Raw genomic sequence first — 20,750 nt, 5'->3', positions numbered from 1 at the left:
CCAACCCCTCTTCGAATTAATTTGCAGAAATAGTTCATCCTAAATATAGCAATCAAAGAAGTAGTTTCTTACATGAATGAAAATAATTTTAGTAGCGTGGTAGGTATACATAGACTGTATTTAAAAGCAGTACTTTCACTTGTTGAAGGGAAAAGTGCTACAATACAAACCATTGGTTTAACCCAGCTTTATTTCTTTTATTTAGGAATCACATAATATGAACATAATATGTATAGGTGATTAAATTGAATATGTATTAATTGCTTAGTTTATAATATTATACGAGTATAGAATGTTATATAATACTGAACATGCCTTAATAGTCAGAGCATTAGGGTTTGAATCCCAGTTTAAGGACCATAAATCTGCTCCTTTAGTTATATTATACAGGATTAGATTACAAGAATTAATATTATATCGAAAATACAATTTGAAGCAAAACGGGTAGATCGCGTCAATACCTGTACGAATGTTTTCTGAGAGCTAACTACCATACAGTTCTTGTTAACATTTTAGTAGACTATTGCTTTAGCACCTTTTGAAATATGAATCAATTATTATTGGAGTAACTCGAGAGCTTTCGTAAATACTTTACATTACAACCAAATTTTGTTAGAGTAAGTTCCATTGTGAGATACGTTTACACAAAATTCGAACAAACTGATAGTATGTTCATAACTGATAGTTTCCGATATATGTTTAAATTAACTATGAAATTGTGCAAGAAAAATTATCTAGGACATTGTGTGATCATGCCAGACAACTAGGCCACGAAAGCTGCGCTGAATTCGTATTCAGTCTTCATTAAAAGCACTTTTCAAATTTTGCAACGAAATTTTCTTAATCTTAAAACTGGTAAAGTTGGCAAATAAGTTTATGAAGCAAAAACCAGTACCTACAAATAGAGAAAGTACAGGTATTAGTTTACAAATAGAGATGATGTATTATTTATTAAAAAAAAAAAAAGGTGAATCAGCGTTAACAAGTTTGCAAATTTCGTAGACGATCATTATCTCAAGCAAAACTTTAACTTAGTTTTGGGTTTCATGTAAATTAATAATAAATTTTCTAGCTGATAGTTCATAACTCATGGATTTTCATGAAGTAGTTGTTAAAAGAGCTGATACTGCTTTCCAAGTTGTAACCTAGCAAAAATTATGTATTTACTGTCAGCTGCTAATTGTTTTGGGTCCTGGAGCGTTACAGAGAAAAATTTACAACCTATAACAAGGAGATTCACAGGGCTAAGAGCCAAAGTTTCAGAACTTTCTGTGAGGGTATAAGGAAATAACGGTTGTTGTTCCAGGTCTCCAACATATCTAAGGAAACCCAACGTAGTTACACAGATATGAAGCAACGCATTTGTTAACTTCTAATTTTTAAGGCTCTGGAATTTGGCTTCTGTGCATTTCTACGAAGATAACGAAACTGTAGTTAACACGAGCATGATAGACATTTGCACAACAATGGGATGTGGATAGAGTCGAGTTATCTCAAGCAATAATTTGGAGCCGCTCTACCACGGCTACTCGACGATCTTGGCTGTTAGAGGCTGTCACATTAGGAATTTTATGAACGCAATATAGCGTTGTATAGTCAAAAAATTCGCTATATTTAAATTCGTAAACAAATTTTGCAAATGAAGTGTGTTCAGAAACACTTCTGACTTACCAAAAAAATGTTTGAATTATCTGCTGCACTTTTTGTTTTAGATTTTTAATATGTTTGATTCAATTGAAAGTGAATTAAGAGTAAGAAAATTTATTTATTTAGAGAATTACTAAGTTGCGGAAATGGTAAAATACAAGAAAACAAAATATTTATTATTTTATTATTTAAAATATAAACAAAATAGTATTATTTTATTATTAAAAAAAAAAAATATGTATGCTTATTATTAAACTCACTTATTTGGTTACTTACTCACTTATTTAGTTTGTCAGTATTAAAAGAATGTTTGTTTACATGGCAAATGTAGTTTCTAAAATTGAACTACGCTTTAATAAATCGGCAATTTTGTGTTTAGCAAATGAATTTAAAGTATATACTCAATGTTTAGCATGAGAAGTAAAGTAAGACAACTAACAAAAATATTTAATTTGATACAAAATATTTAAAGATTTCGCAAGTAGATAGCAGGACTATTGAAAAAGTAAGTTTGCTGCACCTAAATTACGTGCAAAAAAACAATAATTTTTTTTTTAATAGGTAGGCTTTATTAAAATTTTTTTCAATAAACCTTTGGACGTAAATGTGAAGTTATTTTCTTATAACTTATAGCAGCTTTTCTTTCTCTCTTTCTCTTACAGCTTCAAATCTTTTTATATTTGCTTTGATATTGAGTTTGTAACCACTTGAAGGAGTCATCTGCCTGTAATGTGTACATACATTCTGGCTCAGCGTAAAATTCTGCATTGATTTAGACATGTCCGTCCGTCCGAACGTCCGTCAGTCCACCTGTCCGTCCATCTGTCTGTCCACCTATGTATCCATCCGTTCGCCCATCGAATCGCAGGATTACTCAAAAACGAATAATGGTGTCGATTACACAAATTTTGCACGAATTGTTTTTATTTGTACCATGGACGAACCCTAATGTAATTGGACAAATTCGGACAACGGGTTCGGGTAGTTTCCATACAACTCCAAAGAGTTTATTTTAAATATTTCAAAAACTAATAAAGGTATAAATGTGAAATTTTGTATACATATGTCCAATTACATTCTATATATGTTCTAAAAAATTTAATGCGATGTCTGCATTCGGTTGGCTGTCATACAACTCAAAAAACATATTTTATATATTCGGAAAAATAATCTTATAAATAAATTTGGCAGTCGGGTGACCAATTGTAGGTTAGATATATTCTTGAAGTTTTGGTTGAATTACTTGACATGTTCAAGTAGCTGCCATACAACTCCAAAAGCTAATTTTTAATATTCGAAAAAAATAATAAAGTCAGATTCATGAAACTTGGCAGTCATGTATCCAATTGCAGGTCACATATATTTCTGAAGTTTTGTTAGAATGACTTGACAGATTCGGGTAGCTCCATACAACCCCAAAAGCAAATTTTAATTATTTGGGAAAATAATGTAATTAGGTTCATGAAACTTGGCAGTCGTGTATCTAATTATAGGTTAGATATATTCTTGAAGTTGTGGTTGAAAAGCTTAACAGGTTCGGGTAGCTGCAATACAATTTTGGTCAGACATATCCGTGAAGTTTCTATGGAATGGTTTCACATGTTCGAATTATTGCTATACAACAATGAAAGGAGCAGAGTATAACTCAATCGGCTTATAACTCAAACCGACTAAAACGTTTTTAATTGTAAAATTTTTAGTTAGAAAATGTTAAAATTCAACCTTTTTTTCTTTTTTAGTTCTAACATTTTTATAGTTTTGTCTTATAACTACATTAAAATATTTGATTTCAAAAAATCTTCCAGGCTCTGTTCATTTTTTTAAGATTTCAATAAATGCTACACTATAAGCAAAATAAAAAATAATAAGGTGAGTGTATACGTATGTGTGTGTATACATATACACATAAATATACGTACATTTTTCAAAGGTTTATTATATATTATTCGTTTATATTTATAATTTTTTATTAAAAGTCGAGATAATTGTTTCAAGGAATGTGTACGAGTTTAGCAATGTACAGAAGATGTTTTCATACGAACAATTATAGAAACACAGATTTACGAATAAATTTAATATTGTTTATACATATATATTTCCGATGAATTGCTTAGGACAAGCACCAATTCTCATGTAACTTAATATTGCATTAAAGAGCCAAAACGTCATCATTTAGACGCACAAAATGCGACTATTAGATTGCCTAGCAAAATCGTCATCATTTAATGATTAAATTGATGATTATGTTAGTAAAGGTACAGTTTAATAGTATGAGAAAAACAAATAATTTTTGGACTAAGTTTTACGGAAAAACAAAAACAAAAAATGAGTTGAGCCATAATACCACTATTATATAACTTATGGTTAAACATAATTTAAACCCCTAAAAAGTAGACCTCAGCGCACCCTTACTAATACCAAGATAAAAATAACTACAGTTAGAATTAACATCACGTAACATCCTGCCAGCAGCTTTTACCATATACCTTATATATACTTATAATTTCTTATTCAAATAAGAAATTACAACTCTCAATATCAGATATACATGAAGCCAATTAATTGCATTTTTGGAATATCAAAATACACAGAAGATCAAAGGGTGAACATTACTTGGATTATAATTAGTTTGTTGCGAAAAAAACTTATTTTGGTTGTTTTTTTTAATTTGATCTTCAATTTCCCTCGTAGACACGATATTCCTGAAACTTTTGGAAGTATTGTGTAGAGAAATGAAGGAAATGTAAATGCCTTCAATTTTGAAAAAGAAAAAGTACATATTAATAATACATAATACTGCGTAATAAAGATTAAAAAAATTTGTTTTTGTTTAAAAAATACTTTGTTTTCTTTTGTTTTCTAAGGTTTTGACCTTAGTTTCGACACTTAATAGATTAGTGGTTAGTACTAATAGTACTAATCACACTTAGTTTCGCCTGATAGACATGTTGTTTCTAAAATTTTTCCCATATTGTTATATTAAAATGAAGGTCACAATATAGGGCTCTTCTTTGTCTTCTAGGGCTTTGACTTTGCACTTTAATCTCTCTAAAACTAAAAAAGTCTTTGCAACCACTGGTATACCGTTAGAAGGTGAATTTTATTAGCTTTAAAATGAGTACACAAAATTGGATTTACCTGTCATACTTCCCGAGTTATAAATAAAAATGAGAAAATCAGACGGTTTTTGCATGTTCCCACTTTGAGACTCCATAACTCGACAACAAAGGCCCAGAAAGAAAAATGTCACTAGGCGCTTTTTGTTCGTCTGCATGCATTTTATGACTCTGCTTCGGGAATACCATTGAGACCCGTACACCCTGTATGTTTATCAGGTATCCAATCTAGTATAAAATTTTTCGACAGAGAAGAAAAAATATGTGATTCCAATTTTTTCAACAATATCTATTCAGCTTAAATAAAATATGCATAACAATAAATCAATTGTTATTATACGATTAATTGTTCAAGAGGGAATGGAAAGTAAGATGAAAAAAATATAAATAAAAGAAATAAAAAAATAATTAAATTATCAAAACAATTTTTTTTTTAATCTGGTTCTTGTGCTATGATTGTTGTGAATTTCTACTACATCAGGTTTAAATAAATTTCGTATAAAAATTTATGTATTTTTTGCAAAAACGTCAACACTAGATAATATCAAATATCATACGTTATATGTATGCCAGAATGTCATTTTTATATAGAAATTGCATACAATCAATATACATAAATTGTCATTATCGTTCTGCTTGTTCGCAAATAAAAATCAAATACAGTCCACTAAAAATAGCTTATCTCAATTTAGTTTAATCAAATATCAGAATAAGTATATCTATTGCTATTTGCATTTCGTAAAATTCATTTCGCCTATAAAATACCAAACAATTAATTTTATACTAATTCATTAAGTGTCGAAATTAATTGGCACAAAAATTGTGCAAGTAATCGCTATTTATTTCATAAAACTGTGTATTTATAATTTAATTTATAAAATTTGAAACTAAGCTTGTAATCAACAAAGTAGTGAGCATATTTAAACATTACACAAATATTTTTGTATCTTCAAAAAAAAAAATTGTGTTTTCAGTGCTTAAATTACCTGAAAATTTAAAAATCAATATCTAAAAGTTAAAAATCATACATGATCATAAGATTTCATTTCGATTTGTGCATCAAATACAAAATTGAAAAAAATAAAACAAAACCTTGGTAAATTAACTTGCTTCCTAGTACAACAGCACTTGTGTGTATTGACAAAAAAAGAGACTATAGCATTTCTTTAGTCCACATACATATAAATTTCGTACGGGAAGGCTGTGTCGGTGAGTGGTAAAAAAATTTATTTGTTGTTTAAAATTTAATTTAAATTTATATTTGAAATAATTATATTCATTTTTGTGTTATTAAATATAATTAAGATTTATAACTTATATTAATTAAATTTTGTCTTTTGTTCATAATATTTAATATAAAACAAAGGTGAATTTGAATAAAGTTGGGTCAAACTAATGGTTTGTATTGTAGAACGTTCCCCTTCAACAAGTGGAAATACTGCTTTTAAATACAGTTCATGTATACCTACTACACTATGAAAATTATTTTCGGTAAATTTGAACGGCCATTTTGTCTTTTTAAAGTCTAACTATAGAATGCCACGATAGGAGAAGCAAGCCACTGCCTTTCTGCGTTTGAAAAATTGGAAAAATTCTTATAGTTTCACTGCAACAAATAGCTAAAAATGGCATTTTTAGCTATTTGGTTTTGTAAACATGTCGACGGACGGAAACTAATAAGCACCTTTTTTCAAAATTTTTTTGGAAAAGTGCTAAAAAAATAGTATGTACTAAAATATTATGAATTTACTAATACAACATGTAGTTGTTAAATTAATAAGTAATGTGTTTATTACATAGTAATCTTAACTTAATAGAAATTTCCTAATACAATTGCAGAACAGATGGATGACGTAGTCATCGTAGACGAACTGGACTCGAACCAGTGACCTACCGCTTTCTAGGCGGACGCTCTACCAACTGATCTACAGAGGTATGAAGAGGTAAAGTTTATTTTAAAAGAAAAAATTACTTAATAAATTAGTAAGATTCTGTGTACTTTTTAAAGTTGCGAAGTTGAATATAAATGATGTACATATTATTTGCATTTATTTTTCCAAAGAACGAGGTGATCAGGGATAAATGGATACAATACAGTGGTCGAAGTGGTATACTCAAAGTGGTGGGATGGTAAAAAAAAAAATAATAATAAAAAAAAAGTATTACTTTAGTTATTTTTTAAAAAAATAACTAAACAAAATTTACCAAACTTTGGAAGTAAACTAACGAGAATATTTATATTCAAAATTAAATCAACTAAAAATTGAATCAAAAACTGTGCAAATTGTTACCAAAGAAATGCATAGACTGCTATATAGTAACGAAAATTTCATTAATAGAAAAAAATTATACGTTACTATTTGAAATTGGTCTTATTTAAAATTACATACATCTAATTTTTTATTAAAAGAATTTTTAAAATTCATTAGAAAATTTAAAATTTCTTAAATTTTACATTTTTCTCTCCTATTAAGTAGTAGGATGGATTTCCAATTATTTAAAAGTACTGGGATGGCATCCCACTCCATCCCGCCTCACTTCGAGCACTGGATACAAGCATTAGAAAAAAGGTAATTTCGTTTTGTTATTATTTAAACAAATTAAATTAGTTTTTGTATACATTTTGTATTTAATCATCTTTAATTTTTCACAGATCCTAAATCACCATGAACATTTCTAATTTATTCGAAAATACCTAATATAGAATATATTTCTTAATATATTTTATGCCGGAATACACAATTTCTTAGAAAATTGTGTATTCCAGCATAAACTCCATATAGTGTATAAGACGTCCAGAGCTGCCATAAATTGAATTTCAAAATATGGTACAGGAAACCTAAAATAATGGTACCACAGACAAAAAAAAAATAATGTGATAAGCACATAACCGACCGTAATGTGTAATGTCTAGTTAAGTAAAAATGTTACAGAATATTATAAAAATGTGTTAAATATTTTTTTTCCAGTTTTTAGGACATTAATAAGCTTATAGTTAACATATATAGAAAAATGCAAATTTGGCTCTAAGTAGAGTTTCGCTTTGGGAAAAGCTCGCCAGTTAGTTTGGGTAACAACCAGAACTCAAATAACAAATTTCAAGAAATTCCATCAATTCGTTCCGCAGACATAGTAAAAAATGTAAAATCGGCCCGCAGATCAGTTTCCAAGCCCTGATCTTTCCAAAAAATTTATATGTTCATTGTTTTAGTACGAAGAATTAAACTATTAAATTTCAATTAAATCGGTTGATTATTTCTCTTTATATACGCAAAAATGTATATTTGGCCCGTAGTAAACGTCCAGTTGCTGATGCCTGCTTTCTTCCAAAAGTTAGGATGTTTCGCGTACGGTCGAATAAAGTTTTTATATAGCTTAAATTTCAAGTAAATCGGTTTAATATTTTCTTCAAAATGGTCAAAAATGTAAAACAGACCCGGTAAAAAGTGCAGTTCCCGAGGCATGATATATCCCAAAAGTTGATCAATCCGTGCCATTATCGAAATAAACTTACATATAAAATTTTATCAAAATCAGTTCAATCGAACTTGAGATACACGCGCCCACACACAAGCAGACAGACCGGCAGGTTGCTAAAAATAGTTTTTTTACACTTCCTTACCATGGAGAAGCGCGTTCCCACCGAAAAATTGATATGCAAAATTTGAATATTTGAATATTTAAACAAAATACACGTACTTATTCAACTAATAAACATTAGTTGAATAAGTATATTTTAATCTCTTCCACATTGAATCGAAAATACACATGTAACTTCAAAAACTTCTTCAGGGATACCCACGACTGCCAAGTTTCATCAGTATAATTTTATTATTTTCCCAAATAATTAATATTTACTTTTGGAGCTGTATGGTAGCTGTGCGATCCTACAACTCATTCAACCAAAACTTCAAGGAAATAACTGACCACACAATTGTCAAATTTCATGAATCTGACTTTATTATTTTTCAGAATATTTAAAATTAGCTTTTGGAGTTATATGACAGCTACCCAAACCTGTAAAACTATTCCACCAAAATATATCAAGAAGAATCAAGAAGATATATAACTTATAATTAGACAAACGAATGTCGTTGTTTATGTATATAGGTATGTTATGTAGTTTAAAAAAAAAGTGAATTCTAGTTTTTTTTTGGAAATAGAAATGCCCCGATGCAGAAGTAATAGTATACGAAAAAAGGAGAACGTAAATGCTTGCCCTTTCCCAGTATGTCAAAGATTTGACGATCATGTCAATCACGTCAATCGCTTGATTTAGAAAATGACAATCACCTGTAATTTGAGCAATTTTCAAACAAATCACTTATGCATTAGCCTTTAAAAACATGCGAAAAAAAAACTAAAATGACAATCAATTGCGTTAGCAACATATGTTGGACGTCATGTTGCCTTGGGATTCATGACTAACGTCAGTTGCATGCATTTGATATACTGGGAAAGGCCCGCTATACCTACATTTCCAAAGAGGCCATCAGTGACAAGTACACAAGCATTAGGAAAAAGGATTTGGACACCAACAATGTATTTTTAACTTATAAGAGCTTTAAATTTTATTTTGTTGTGTGTGGCAAATAAAATTTAATCAACTACTTACCTACAAATGCTGATTTTAACAATTTAAATAACTATGTAATTTAATCTTGACTAAAAGAAAATTAAAAATTTTTGCGTAATATAATTCAATACATGAGTGCATTTACGTGATAAAATTTATAGGTTTTCTCGTCAAATATTACTAGTTTTAAGATAAATGGATTAAAAATTTTATTTTTTTATGTAAATATGTTATGGAGTTAATTAAAAAATTGAATTCAAAAAGTTTTTTTCAAAAACTATTTTTTCATGTTTTTACTATTTTTGTTTTACCTGAAAAATGTTTTGTTACCTGTAATTTATTATCCTAGTTTGTAACGTAGAGCATAAAATTTCATTTTGTTATTATTAAACCGATATAAAATAATTTCTGTATGTACATATGTTAGGATGTCATAAAAAGTATATTTCAAATAAAGTTCGAACCGTGAATACGTAATATAAGAATATATTTCAAAAAAGTGCAATGATCAATCTTGAATTAAGCATTAAAGATGCCTGTGATTCCAGGTTTAATACATATAAAGATGTCTGTGGAACTACCATTTTATAATGATAAAATATTTTTCACAAAAAAAAAAAAAAAGAAAAAAAATATGTAAAATTGGATGTATGTATATGTATATATATACATACGTTCATGTATGTATATATATATATGTACGTGCATGTATGTATATACATAGGTACATATTTAAGGACATGTGAAAGAATTTATTTTTATTATGTAATACGGGCGGACGGGAATTCAAATTTTTTTTTGTTTTACTATTTATTAGAGAAATCTACGAAAACTCAATAAAATTTAAGCCCAATTTAATTACATATATCAAAACGCAGTTGACACACTTCATTTTAATGCTTTATTTATACATACTTACACCTATGCATGCACACATGAACATTTGCGAAACTATTTCTTTATTTTTATCCACTAACAAGAATACAAATTTGTTTTACTAGAATTCTTTAGATATTTTATTCTTTTTTTAATCAAACAAATTATTTAAAAAATTTTACTTCTTAATATTTACCAATAAAATTTAAATTTTTCAAGTTATCACTACTTTATTTCACCTACATAATGTACATATAGCGCACAATAAAACTTCATGTTTTGGCAAATTATAGAATTAATGGCGTGCGACAATGTGTACAAAACTATTTCTCTAAACATACTTTGGTTATGAAATACTGAAAATTTTAAAAGAACGCTTATTTCACATCATTAAATATTAAAAATATTAAAATTTTTCAAATTATTATGAAAGATGTATATATATTGTTATAATTCATAGAAATATACAGTTTTTTTCCCAATATCTATTTTCTACTATTGTGGAACAGCATACTATTTCGTACATATTATGTACAATGTAATATTAATGTAGAGATAGGGAATATTCGTCAATGTTTAATATATTCGGCATACGTATCAGGGATGCGACAAATTCTATGAGTATGTACTTCTAAAGTTTTTATTGAAATATTTAATAAAATATAACACTAATTATAGCTGTCAGAAAACATGAACACGAAAAATTTCGTTATAAAAAAATTTGTATTAAATGATATGAAATATTTAAAATTATTATTAGTTTACTTTATAATTTAATTTTTTACAATTACATTTTTTGAGCAAAATGTCAAGGATTTTTTTTCGATAAGTTGTAAATGATGATAAAATTCTCAAAATGAAAAAATTTTTCTACATAAAATTTGCTCTTTCATATGAACTTTTCCCGATGAAGCTGAAGAAAAAAATTTTTTTATGCTATCTGACCAGAAAATAGTTGCTATAACTAATTTTGTTTTCAAAAATAAAAACACAATGTGGACGTGAAAAACTTTTACAACTATAATCAATGGGAACATGACCACACAGGATTGTCAAAACATGAGGACTAGTCATTTAAATATAAAATTTGTTTTATAATGCTATCAAAATATTAATTTTTTACATTGCAGCATTTAAACATAAGGCGGTTTAAAACCTGATTGTAAGAAAAATCCAATAATATTTTATTTTATTTATTTAAAAATTTCTCTTAATGACAGATTAGCGATGGTCAATGTCCAATGACTCAATGTATCGAATACACGAATATTAAACATATTTCAGTACCGAATATATCGAATAATATTCGTTCTGTATTCAAAGTTTCTTTGTAATCGATAATGCACATATCGATTACAAAGAAACTTTACAGACATAATGGATACGTAGTAAAAATTTCATTAGGATAAAACAAGGCTGACAGCAATATAAGTCTGGACCCTCAGAGAGAGTGAGTGAGTCATTCTCCAGGTTTGGTGTTATTAAAACATTAAAGAATTGATTTAAAAAAATCTTCCAGGTTCTGTTGATTTTTTTAAAATTTCGATAAATGCTACATTACAAGAAAAAGAAAATAATGCAAATTTTTTTTTGAAGTATTAAGTTGATTTTTGTGTATTTTTTCAAATTTGAGAAAATGTATTTATCATATACATATGTAAACACACACCACAAATATGTGCATACATACATATGTATCATATAAATATTCAAGTCTTCTCTGTAGTTTGTGGGGTAAAGTACTACTTATACTATTAATATGTTATTTTTATAATTTTTTCTTCATTATTTGTAATCATAAAATTATCATAAATTACCATAAAGTTTTAGGTGTATATTAGGATAAAAATCAAATAAAAATTCTAAATATTTGAAATTGGAGCGTTTCTTCTATAAATTCAATACCATGCTGATTTCAAGTACTGTTTGTAGCAAAGTATATCAACTAATAAGTAGTTCGACTCTCCGTTTTCACTAATGTAATCACTCACCAATATTTGCATACAAAAAAGAGTAGCCTCTTTTTTTCATTTTTATACACATAAGAAATTTTGGGAGAGTACGTAACAGATGTCTACATGTTTTTTATAATGTATTTTTAAAAGCGGGAGTTATTTATTTTTTCGTATATAAAGTATAGGAAAAAATATTAAGAATTTTTAAAGCGGGAGTTAAATTTCTGTAACTTATTCCAGTACAAGGTGGCAGAAATGGTGTATTCATATTATAAAAGCGAAGCGATTTAAAAACAAAATTTGACTATTAAAATAAAAAATTATAATTTACATATTATATGTATATAATTTGAAAAAGACAAATAATATTATAAAAAAACTTAAAATTTGTAATTAGTAATTGTCATTACATTTATTGTAATATAAACTATGAATTTTTTATTTTTATTTCAATTTTGTTTAAAAAAATTTCTTATATATGCAAAGAAATAAATTCAAAAACAAAAATTTTACGAGATGCATACTATACTTCCGAATTAAATCGTCACGCCGGTAACTCTAAACAGGAATGGAAGGTAGTCAATGACATTTTAAACAAGCAAGTTCCTAATACAAATATTCATAAAATAATTTGTAACGATGAAACCGTCGTTGACAATAATCACATTGCAAATATGTTTAATGAATTTTTTGTTGAATCAGCAAAAAATATGGTTGAAAATAATTTGAAAAAATGTACTTGCTAACATAATACAGATATATTATTTTTTGACGTTATTCAATCTCATTCCTTTGGTTATTTGGAAATATAACCTTATAAAGTTTATGATTCTATACTGGCTTTGAATAATAAAAACTCATGTACTATTGACGCTATTAATAATAATGTTTTAAAAAAAATAGGCTCTTTTATTTGTGATATTTTTAGTTATATTTTTAACTTTTCTGTATTCAGTGGATAATTTCCACGTCCCTTAAAAAATTTTGAAGTTATGAAGAATGAAGGCATATCCAATTACAGACCGATTTCTATTTTACCTAGTATTGGAGAAGTTATTCAAGAAAAGAATGATTAATTATCTTAACAAAATAAATTTCTTTAATTATGAGCAGTTTGGTTTTCTTGCTGGCAGAAGTACAGAAGATGCTAGTTTAAAATTGAGCTCTGAGTTATATTCGAGTTTAAATATAAGTAATAGCATGGCTGCTCTATTTATACATATTACTAAAGCCTTCGATACCATTGATCATGAAATTTTTATTGTTAAGTTAGAGAGAGCTGGTTTTAGGGATTTCATGCTAGATTTTATTCGTTCTTACCTACAAAATAGAACCCAAAAGGTTAAGTTGAATAATATTTTTAGTGAGGGCAGATCAATAAGTATAGGAGTGCCACAGGGGTTAGTTTTGGGTCCGTTATTGTTTCTAATTTATATAAATTCATTATTTAATCAGTCCTTTAAAGGAAATATCACGGGGTTTGCGGATGATTGTGCATTTGCATATATTGGAAAAAAACCAAACGATCTCAAAGACAGTCTAGAATCAGATATTACTTTAACTAGATTATGGTTATAAATCATAAACTTAAAATTAGCAGTAAAACTGAAGTAATGGTTTTTAACTTAAATAAGGTAAATGCTTTTGATTTAGATTTAATTTTTCATTCATGTGGATGTAAAATAGCTTCTTGTACAAATAGTATAAATTGTTGTAGTAGTAACAAAAATCGAGTTGGTGAAAAATTTTAAATATTTAGGAATAATTATTGACAGCAATTTAAATTAGAAATCTCATGTGTCCAGTTTTCAAAATTACTTATTATATTTTTATTATTTAAGAAATTTTTGTTCGATGGGTCTGCTATTAAAAATTTACTATGCAATAGTTCACTTCAAGTTGCAATATGGTATAGCACAGGGACGGGCGGTTCATATATGCAAAGTATGCATTTGCAGTGGGCGACAGAAAAGCAGGGGCGCCATTAAAAATTTAAAAAAACCATAAATTTAAAAAAAAAATTTAATACAACTTTAATTCAATTTATGGCGAAATTTACTTGATAAAATGTACCTACATACAAACATAATATTTTATTCCTAATAATATAAACGAGAAAAAAAGTGGAGTTGACCTTGTCAACTCTGTAATACCCGTACGAATTTGTTATCCTATGTGCGAATAAAGATGCCATAACTAACTATGGGGCAGACTATGACTTTAAGTTGCCGTATTACCATATTAATTTATGCAAAATTTCAGTACTGTGTTTTTAAAAATACTGTGTATGCCAAACTACTATTGAAGTTGTATGGCAGCTATCGGAAAGAGCCAAGAAATTTTAACGAGTTTTATCAAGCACATCGGCCCTATTAATATATTCGCTTGTGTGCAATATCTATATTACAGCTTTTGTAGTTCCTGAGATATAGCCAAATAACTTTTGAAGTTGTATGGCAGTTATTCAATTCATATAGAAAGCTTAAAAAAATTAGTTAGGAAGCTTTAAAAAAATATATACATACATATTTATGTACTTAACTATTGCAACAATTTTTTTTTTGGAAATTTTCTTTAAATTTTTGTAATAATATTTATCTGTTATATATTAAAAAAAAATAAAACACAAAATTTAAACAAAATAAAAAAAAAATTTTTAAAATAATCCAAAAAAATAAAAACACGACAACATCCAGGCAAGCATTGATCCAGTAACCTTCTGGCTATGAGACTACCACGCTAACCACTAGGCTACGCAGTACCTTGAATTTCCCTTAATAATTCTATATTTTACTCATATTTTGTATAACTCATCAAAAACCATCATATTTTACATTATATGTATATAGCTACTTCTCAGGTGGTAAAAAGTACGTGTACTTCTAGAAGGGCTAGAGACATGGGACAGAAGGCATTAGGTAGAGTTTTGCCTCTAGGGTCCCAGAAAAATCTGACATTGGAACTTTTAAGCCCCGAAATAGCTCTATTTTAAGATTTTCTGAAAAAAATTTTGTATAACAAAAGCACGTTTTTCTTTTATACTTTTTATAATTAGAAACACAAACCAAGAGATAAATGATACGTTTTACGTTTTACGTTATTAACATATTAGAAACACAAACCGGCAAATAAATAATATTTGAAAATATAATGATCTCACATATTTTTGGTTCGCATAATCGAATTAATCTTAACGTAAATAAATGTTAGCTTTTATCAGACATCAGATGTTTTGTGGCATCTGAATATCAATATTTCATTTGTTGTTGTTTTGAACATTACATTTCGTCAGCAAGCTTTAAAAAAATATACATACAGAATATATTATGTACGTATGTAGTTAGAATTTTATTATTATTGGTCCAAAGGAAAAACTGTAAAATGCTAAATTTTAATACATTCATATGTACATACATATATTTGAATAAAATTATTATTTTATTTTTGCCTAAACCTTTTCTTTATTTGAAAAACTACATTCATATGTACATACATATATTTGAATACAATTATTATTTTATTTTAATCTAGACCTTTTCTTTATTTGAGAAACTTATATGTTCACCCGCAGTTTTAAAAAAATAGTTATACATTCATAATTATGTACGTTTTTGCTTAAAATTTTATTTCAAATTTTTTGAACAAAAAATTTTAAAATGCTCAATTCTAATACATTCATGTTCATACATATATTTGAATAAAAATATTATTTTATTTATGCCTAAACCTTTTCTTTATTTGAAAAATTTATTTCTTATGTTTCCCCCATGATTTAATAATTATGTGTTTCTATATGCGAAACCACAAATTTTAATATTATTCAATTTATATAGAAAGCTTAAAAAAATTAGTTAGGAAGATTTAAAAAAATATATACATACACTAGGGGCCCCTGTGGTTTGTTTATAAGCAGCATTATCTGTTGTAAAAACAGGATTGTGGCAATCAATTTTAAAATAAGTTTAGAAAAATTTGTACATATTATGGCATACATATGCAGGTATATATTTATTTATTTATTTATTTATTTATTTCAATCTACTGGGAAATAACCCTTACAGATTTTGGAATAAAAAATACATAATCAGCTTAAAATTAAGTAAAGAAAAAATTAAACAAATAAAACAAAATTCATTTATGTATATAATATATAATAAAATTAAAGCTTAAGTACTACTGAAAAATTTGGTGACATCTCTTCTAACTTTATCTCTATTAGAATCAAAATCAATTTCAGAGAAACAAATATTAAATAAATGTTGAGAAGCAACTATAGGCTCGCAAAAACCATAATTAGTTCTATGCGAATCAAGATATAGAAAACGACGATTTCTGACAGCATGTGCTGGGGCGTAAATATTATATAAATTCAAAATTTCTGAGCAATTTATTCTCGCAGATAAAACATCATAAGAAAACATTACAGAAGCAACATTACGTCTACATTCAAGAGTTTGAATATCAATGAGTTTACATTTGGCAATGTATCCAGTGGTATTCAACTCCCAATTAAATTTACGCAAGCAAAACCGAACCATATTCTTCTGGACAAATTCAATACGCTTTATATGATTTTCGTAGGATGGCATCCAAATAAGAGCAGCATATTCGAGGTGAGGAGGGACCAACGAGACAAATAAGCTTTTAAATGTGTAGGGATCAGAAAAATGTGCAGACTGCCTCTTGATAAAGCCCAGCATAGAAAAAGCCTTTGAAATTACATGGTCGATATGAGGATTAAAAGTAAGCCTGTTATCCAGAATTATCCCCAAATCCTTTATTTCATCGACACTATCTAATATAAAATTATTCACCCTATAGCTAAAATTAATGAAATTATTTGTTCTATAGAATCTCATGACCTTACATTTTTCTACATTTAACATGAAACCATTCGAAGAACACCAGTTATAAAATTTATGAATATTTAACTGGAGCCGATGACAATCCTCCACTGATCTAATAATAGAAAACAATTTTGTGTCATCAGCGAATGATAAAATAGAACAGTCAATGTGACAAGCACAATCATTTGTGAATAAAAGAAAGAGCAAAGGACCCAAATGCGTTCCTTGAGGAAATCCAGAGGTAGCTAGAAATGAATAAGATTCACAATTGGAGATTTTAACAGAAATTTTGCGCTCTAATAAATAAGAACGTATCCATTTCAAAGTTGTACCATGAAAACCTAGTGCTTGCAGCTTAGAAAGAAGTTTAAAATGATCTACTTTATCAAAAGCCCTAGATATATCAGTGAAAATAGCGTCCACCTGGAAAGCACGTTCCACTGCATTGTAGACTGAGTTCAAAAAAATTGATAAATTAGAACTGGTTGATCTACCTTTGACAAAACCATGTTGATTTGGTGAAATAATTTCCTTGGCTAAAAAATAAATTTTGTCAGTGACTATAGCCTCGAATATCTTTGGAATAGCGGATAACTTAGCTATAGGTCTGTAATTTCTAATATCTAATTTTGAACCGTTCTTAAAAATAGGAAAAATATTAGAAAATTTCCACTGATCAAGAAAAACACCTTCTTTCAAAGACCTATTAAAAATTATTAATAAAGGTTCAGATAAACTGGATATACAATTTTTTAGTACAGAATTTGGAATCCCATCTGGACCTGTACCTAAGTTATGATCACATTGGGAAATCTTATCATAAACGTCACCGTAAGTCAATTGCAAATATCCTAAATCTAGAACCTGGTGAACATTGTCATTATAATCCAGTGATTGAGAAATATTAGATTTTTCATAAACAGATTCAAAGTATTTAGCGAACAAATTACATGTTGATTGAATATCAGAAGCTATAGATTCATTATAAAAAATGCCAGTAGGAAAACCAGAAGATCTTTTATGCGCATTGATATATGTCCAAAAAAATCTAGGGTTAGACTTCATATTCGATTCACAAGCCAAAATATAATTTTTATATAAAAATTTACTTAAAAAATCGAATTCCCTTCGCAACCTCTGAAAGACTATTTTATCTGCTGAAAGCGAGCTGCGCTTAAATTTTCTATAAGCATTATTCTTCGCATTTTTCAAAGAAAGAAGCCTCTTATTATACCAAGGTGGATGCCGAGACTTGATTACACTTTTCTTTGGAATATAAAATTGAATTGTGGAATATTTACAATTTCAACAGGTAAATCATTAACAAATTTAAGCTTAATTAATAATGGTGGGTGATATAAATCTTTTTTTACAATAGGAATTTCAAATTCATTAATCATAAAACTAATATCATTAGAGATAAAAACTAAATCTAATAATTTATTTAAAATATTAAAAATATTATTGATTTGAGCTAGAAGTCAAGTCAAGTGAAAATAATGAATCTACAACATACGAATCACAATAATTAGCTTTAAATGGCATTAAAATTTTGTTTACATTATTATCAATATATTGCCACGATATTGAAGGTAGATTAAAATCACCCAATATACAAAAATAATTATTTATATCACAATTTAAATCAAAAATATGTTGAATATTTTGAATGTGTAATTTATAAAGTTCAAATTCACTATTTGGGGGAATATAACTTAAAATTACAAATAAATTCTTTGTATTAGAAATATTATTGCAAAAAATATTAGACTTATTAAAAGTAATTCTTACACATAATTGTTCGATTGAATTATCATGATTTAAAAGAGTAATAGGCTGACTGTAGTAAGATGAATTCACAGCTAGTAATACTCCACCACCAAGTCGCCGACCTGTAGCTAATGAATCTCTGTCTTTTCGATAAACACAATAAATAGACTCGTCGAATAATTCAGAAGAAAAAATTCCATTGTGTAGCCATGTTTCAGAACAAGCAATGACAGAAAAGAAATTATCATATGCAGTTCTGTAGAATTCATTAGTTTTAGTACGTAGGCCTCTCGTATTTTGATAATATAAATTAAAGTAATTGTCATCAGAGAAAGTAGAATTTGCCGTATTGAATGAGTTTTCAGATGAGAGAGATGAATTAACATTACCACTGGTATTATTGTGTGCGTGAGAATATAACGGTGATGATGAATTTGATGAGAGAGATGTAGTAAGCGACAAAGAATTGTATGCTACATTAGAAATTTTATTTAATGTGGCACATGTTAACTTATTTGTTTTTGCTGAACTGATGATGAGTTTTTTTGAAATATAAAATCTTTTGTTTCAATTCCTAATGGCCAAAATTCAGTAGTCTTGATAATATTGTAAAATTCCTCAGGTACACTTATTTTAAATGAAATAGCATTCAGCTGACTAATGTCAGCATCCTTTTTTACTAAATTAAAACACTTGATAACTGATTGGTCAATCTTGAGCTTAGAGGATACATAATTTATCACATTCTGAGATGTTGTATTTTTGTCGAGACGAGAAACATGTAGCCATTTTTGGCGCTGTACAACAACCAAATTACAGGCGTTGTCATCCACAGTAGCACTTTCTGACTCATGATCATTAAGTGAAGAAACAGCAATATGTTTGGGATTACACTGTTCACTTACATTATTAGCATTTATATCCGTAGAAACTGAACTTAGTTCCACTTTATCTAGAGAAATGCTGGATGGCATAGTGTTGATTAAAACAGGATCCTTGGAAACAGGCTTAGACAATTTCAAAATGGTATTTTTGATGGATGACAATTCATTAGATAAATTATCCAACTTAACCAAAATATCACGAAAAGAGATACTGAAGCAAGAGTCGCATCGCCAAGAAATATTGCAATTTTCTTTATTTATAAGTCTTAAAACGCCATTAGTAATATTAGAGCATTTTAAGCAATAAATCGATTCACAAAGTGAACTGCACTTTACATTTAAATTATGCATACTTGTATATGCATAAATATCATATTGGTTTGAATACTAATGATAAATAAAAGTAATGGAAATATTTTTAATTTAATAAATTTTAAGATGTAATATGTGTCACTGTTAATTACATAGATATGATTAAAATTCAATTTAAGAATTAGTTAACAATTAAGAACGAAAAATTTCCTTATAAACAACGTTATCTGTTAAAATATTTCCATCATCGATTTTTCCCTGACGAACCGTATCTTTGACTTGAATTTTTAAAGAATTGGAGTCTATGGCTCTTAAACATGCTGTGTATAATTGCCCATGCGAAAAGCACGGCTGGGGGAGATAGAGGCCAACCTTTTCAAAAGTTTGCCCTTGGGACTTATTTATAGTCATGGCATATGCAAGACGGATGGGGAACTGATGCCGAACAAAATTAAAAGGAAAGGAAATAGTACCTTTCACGCTAAACTTTAAAACCAAAGTGAATGTGAATTAATAAAAAATCAATGCCTTTTTTCTTTATACAGACCTGGCTTGGCTACTTACTCAATTGAAATTTCGCAAGCACACGAAGAATAATTGCCTTAGTACGTAACGTAACGTTATTCGTGTTCTTATATCTCTCACAATTTTTAGTTTTATTTTTTTTAATTCCATTCCATGTTAAATACAACAACAAAAAATTATTTTACTCTTACTTAACTCATTTAAAATATTTCGCTTCCTTTTGCTTTTTATTTTTGTTTATG

General features: G+C 28.0%; 1 protein-coding gene across 6 annotated transcripts in view; it reads right to left on the bottom strand.

Moving 5' to 3' along the window:
* Positions 1-20,750, bottom strand: part of LOC129619375 (trafficking kinesin-binding protein milt) — an 86,922-nt gene that overhangs the window by 41,725 nt on the left and 24,447 nt on the right. Inside the window, exons 1-2 of one of the 6 annotated variants that reach the window (XM_055534621.1) lie at positions 10,259-10,387; positions 9,670-9,916 (exon numbers count right to left, since the gene is read on the bottom strand). The exons of 2 other annotated variants lie outside the window; for them this stretch is intronic. Coding sequence is in view for 1 of the 4 variants with exons in the window: in XM_055534619.1 (XP_055390594.1) it covers positions 10,259-10,268 (10 nt within the window). In the remaining 3 variants the exon portion in view is untranslated. 3 more of the 6 variants (XM_055534620.1, XM_055534622.1, XM_055534619.1) reach the window with 3 other exon arrangements.

Source organism: Condylostylus longicornis, unplaced genomic scaffold (genome assembly GCF_029603195.1).
Source record: "Condylostylus longicornis isolate FDR11 unplaced genomic scaffold, ASM2960319v2 ptg000012l, whole genome shotgun sequence".
Taxonomy (NCBI): Eukaryota; Metazoa; Arthropoda; class Insecta; order Diptera; family Dolichopodidae; genus Condylostylus; species Condylostylus longicornis.
Note: the sequence above shows the minus strand (reverse complement) of the source record. Positions and strands in the feature narration are given on the sequence as shown.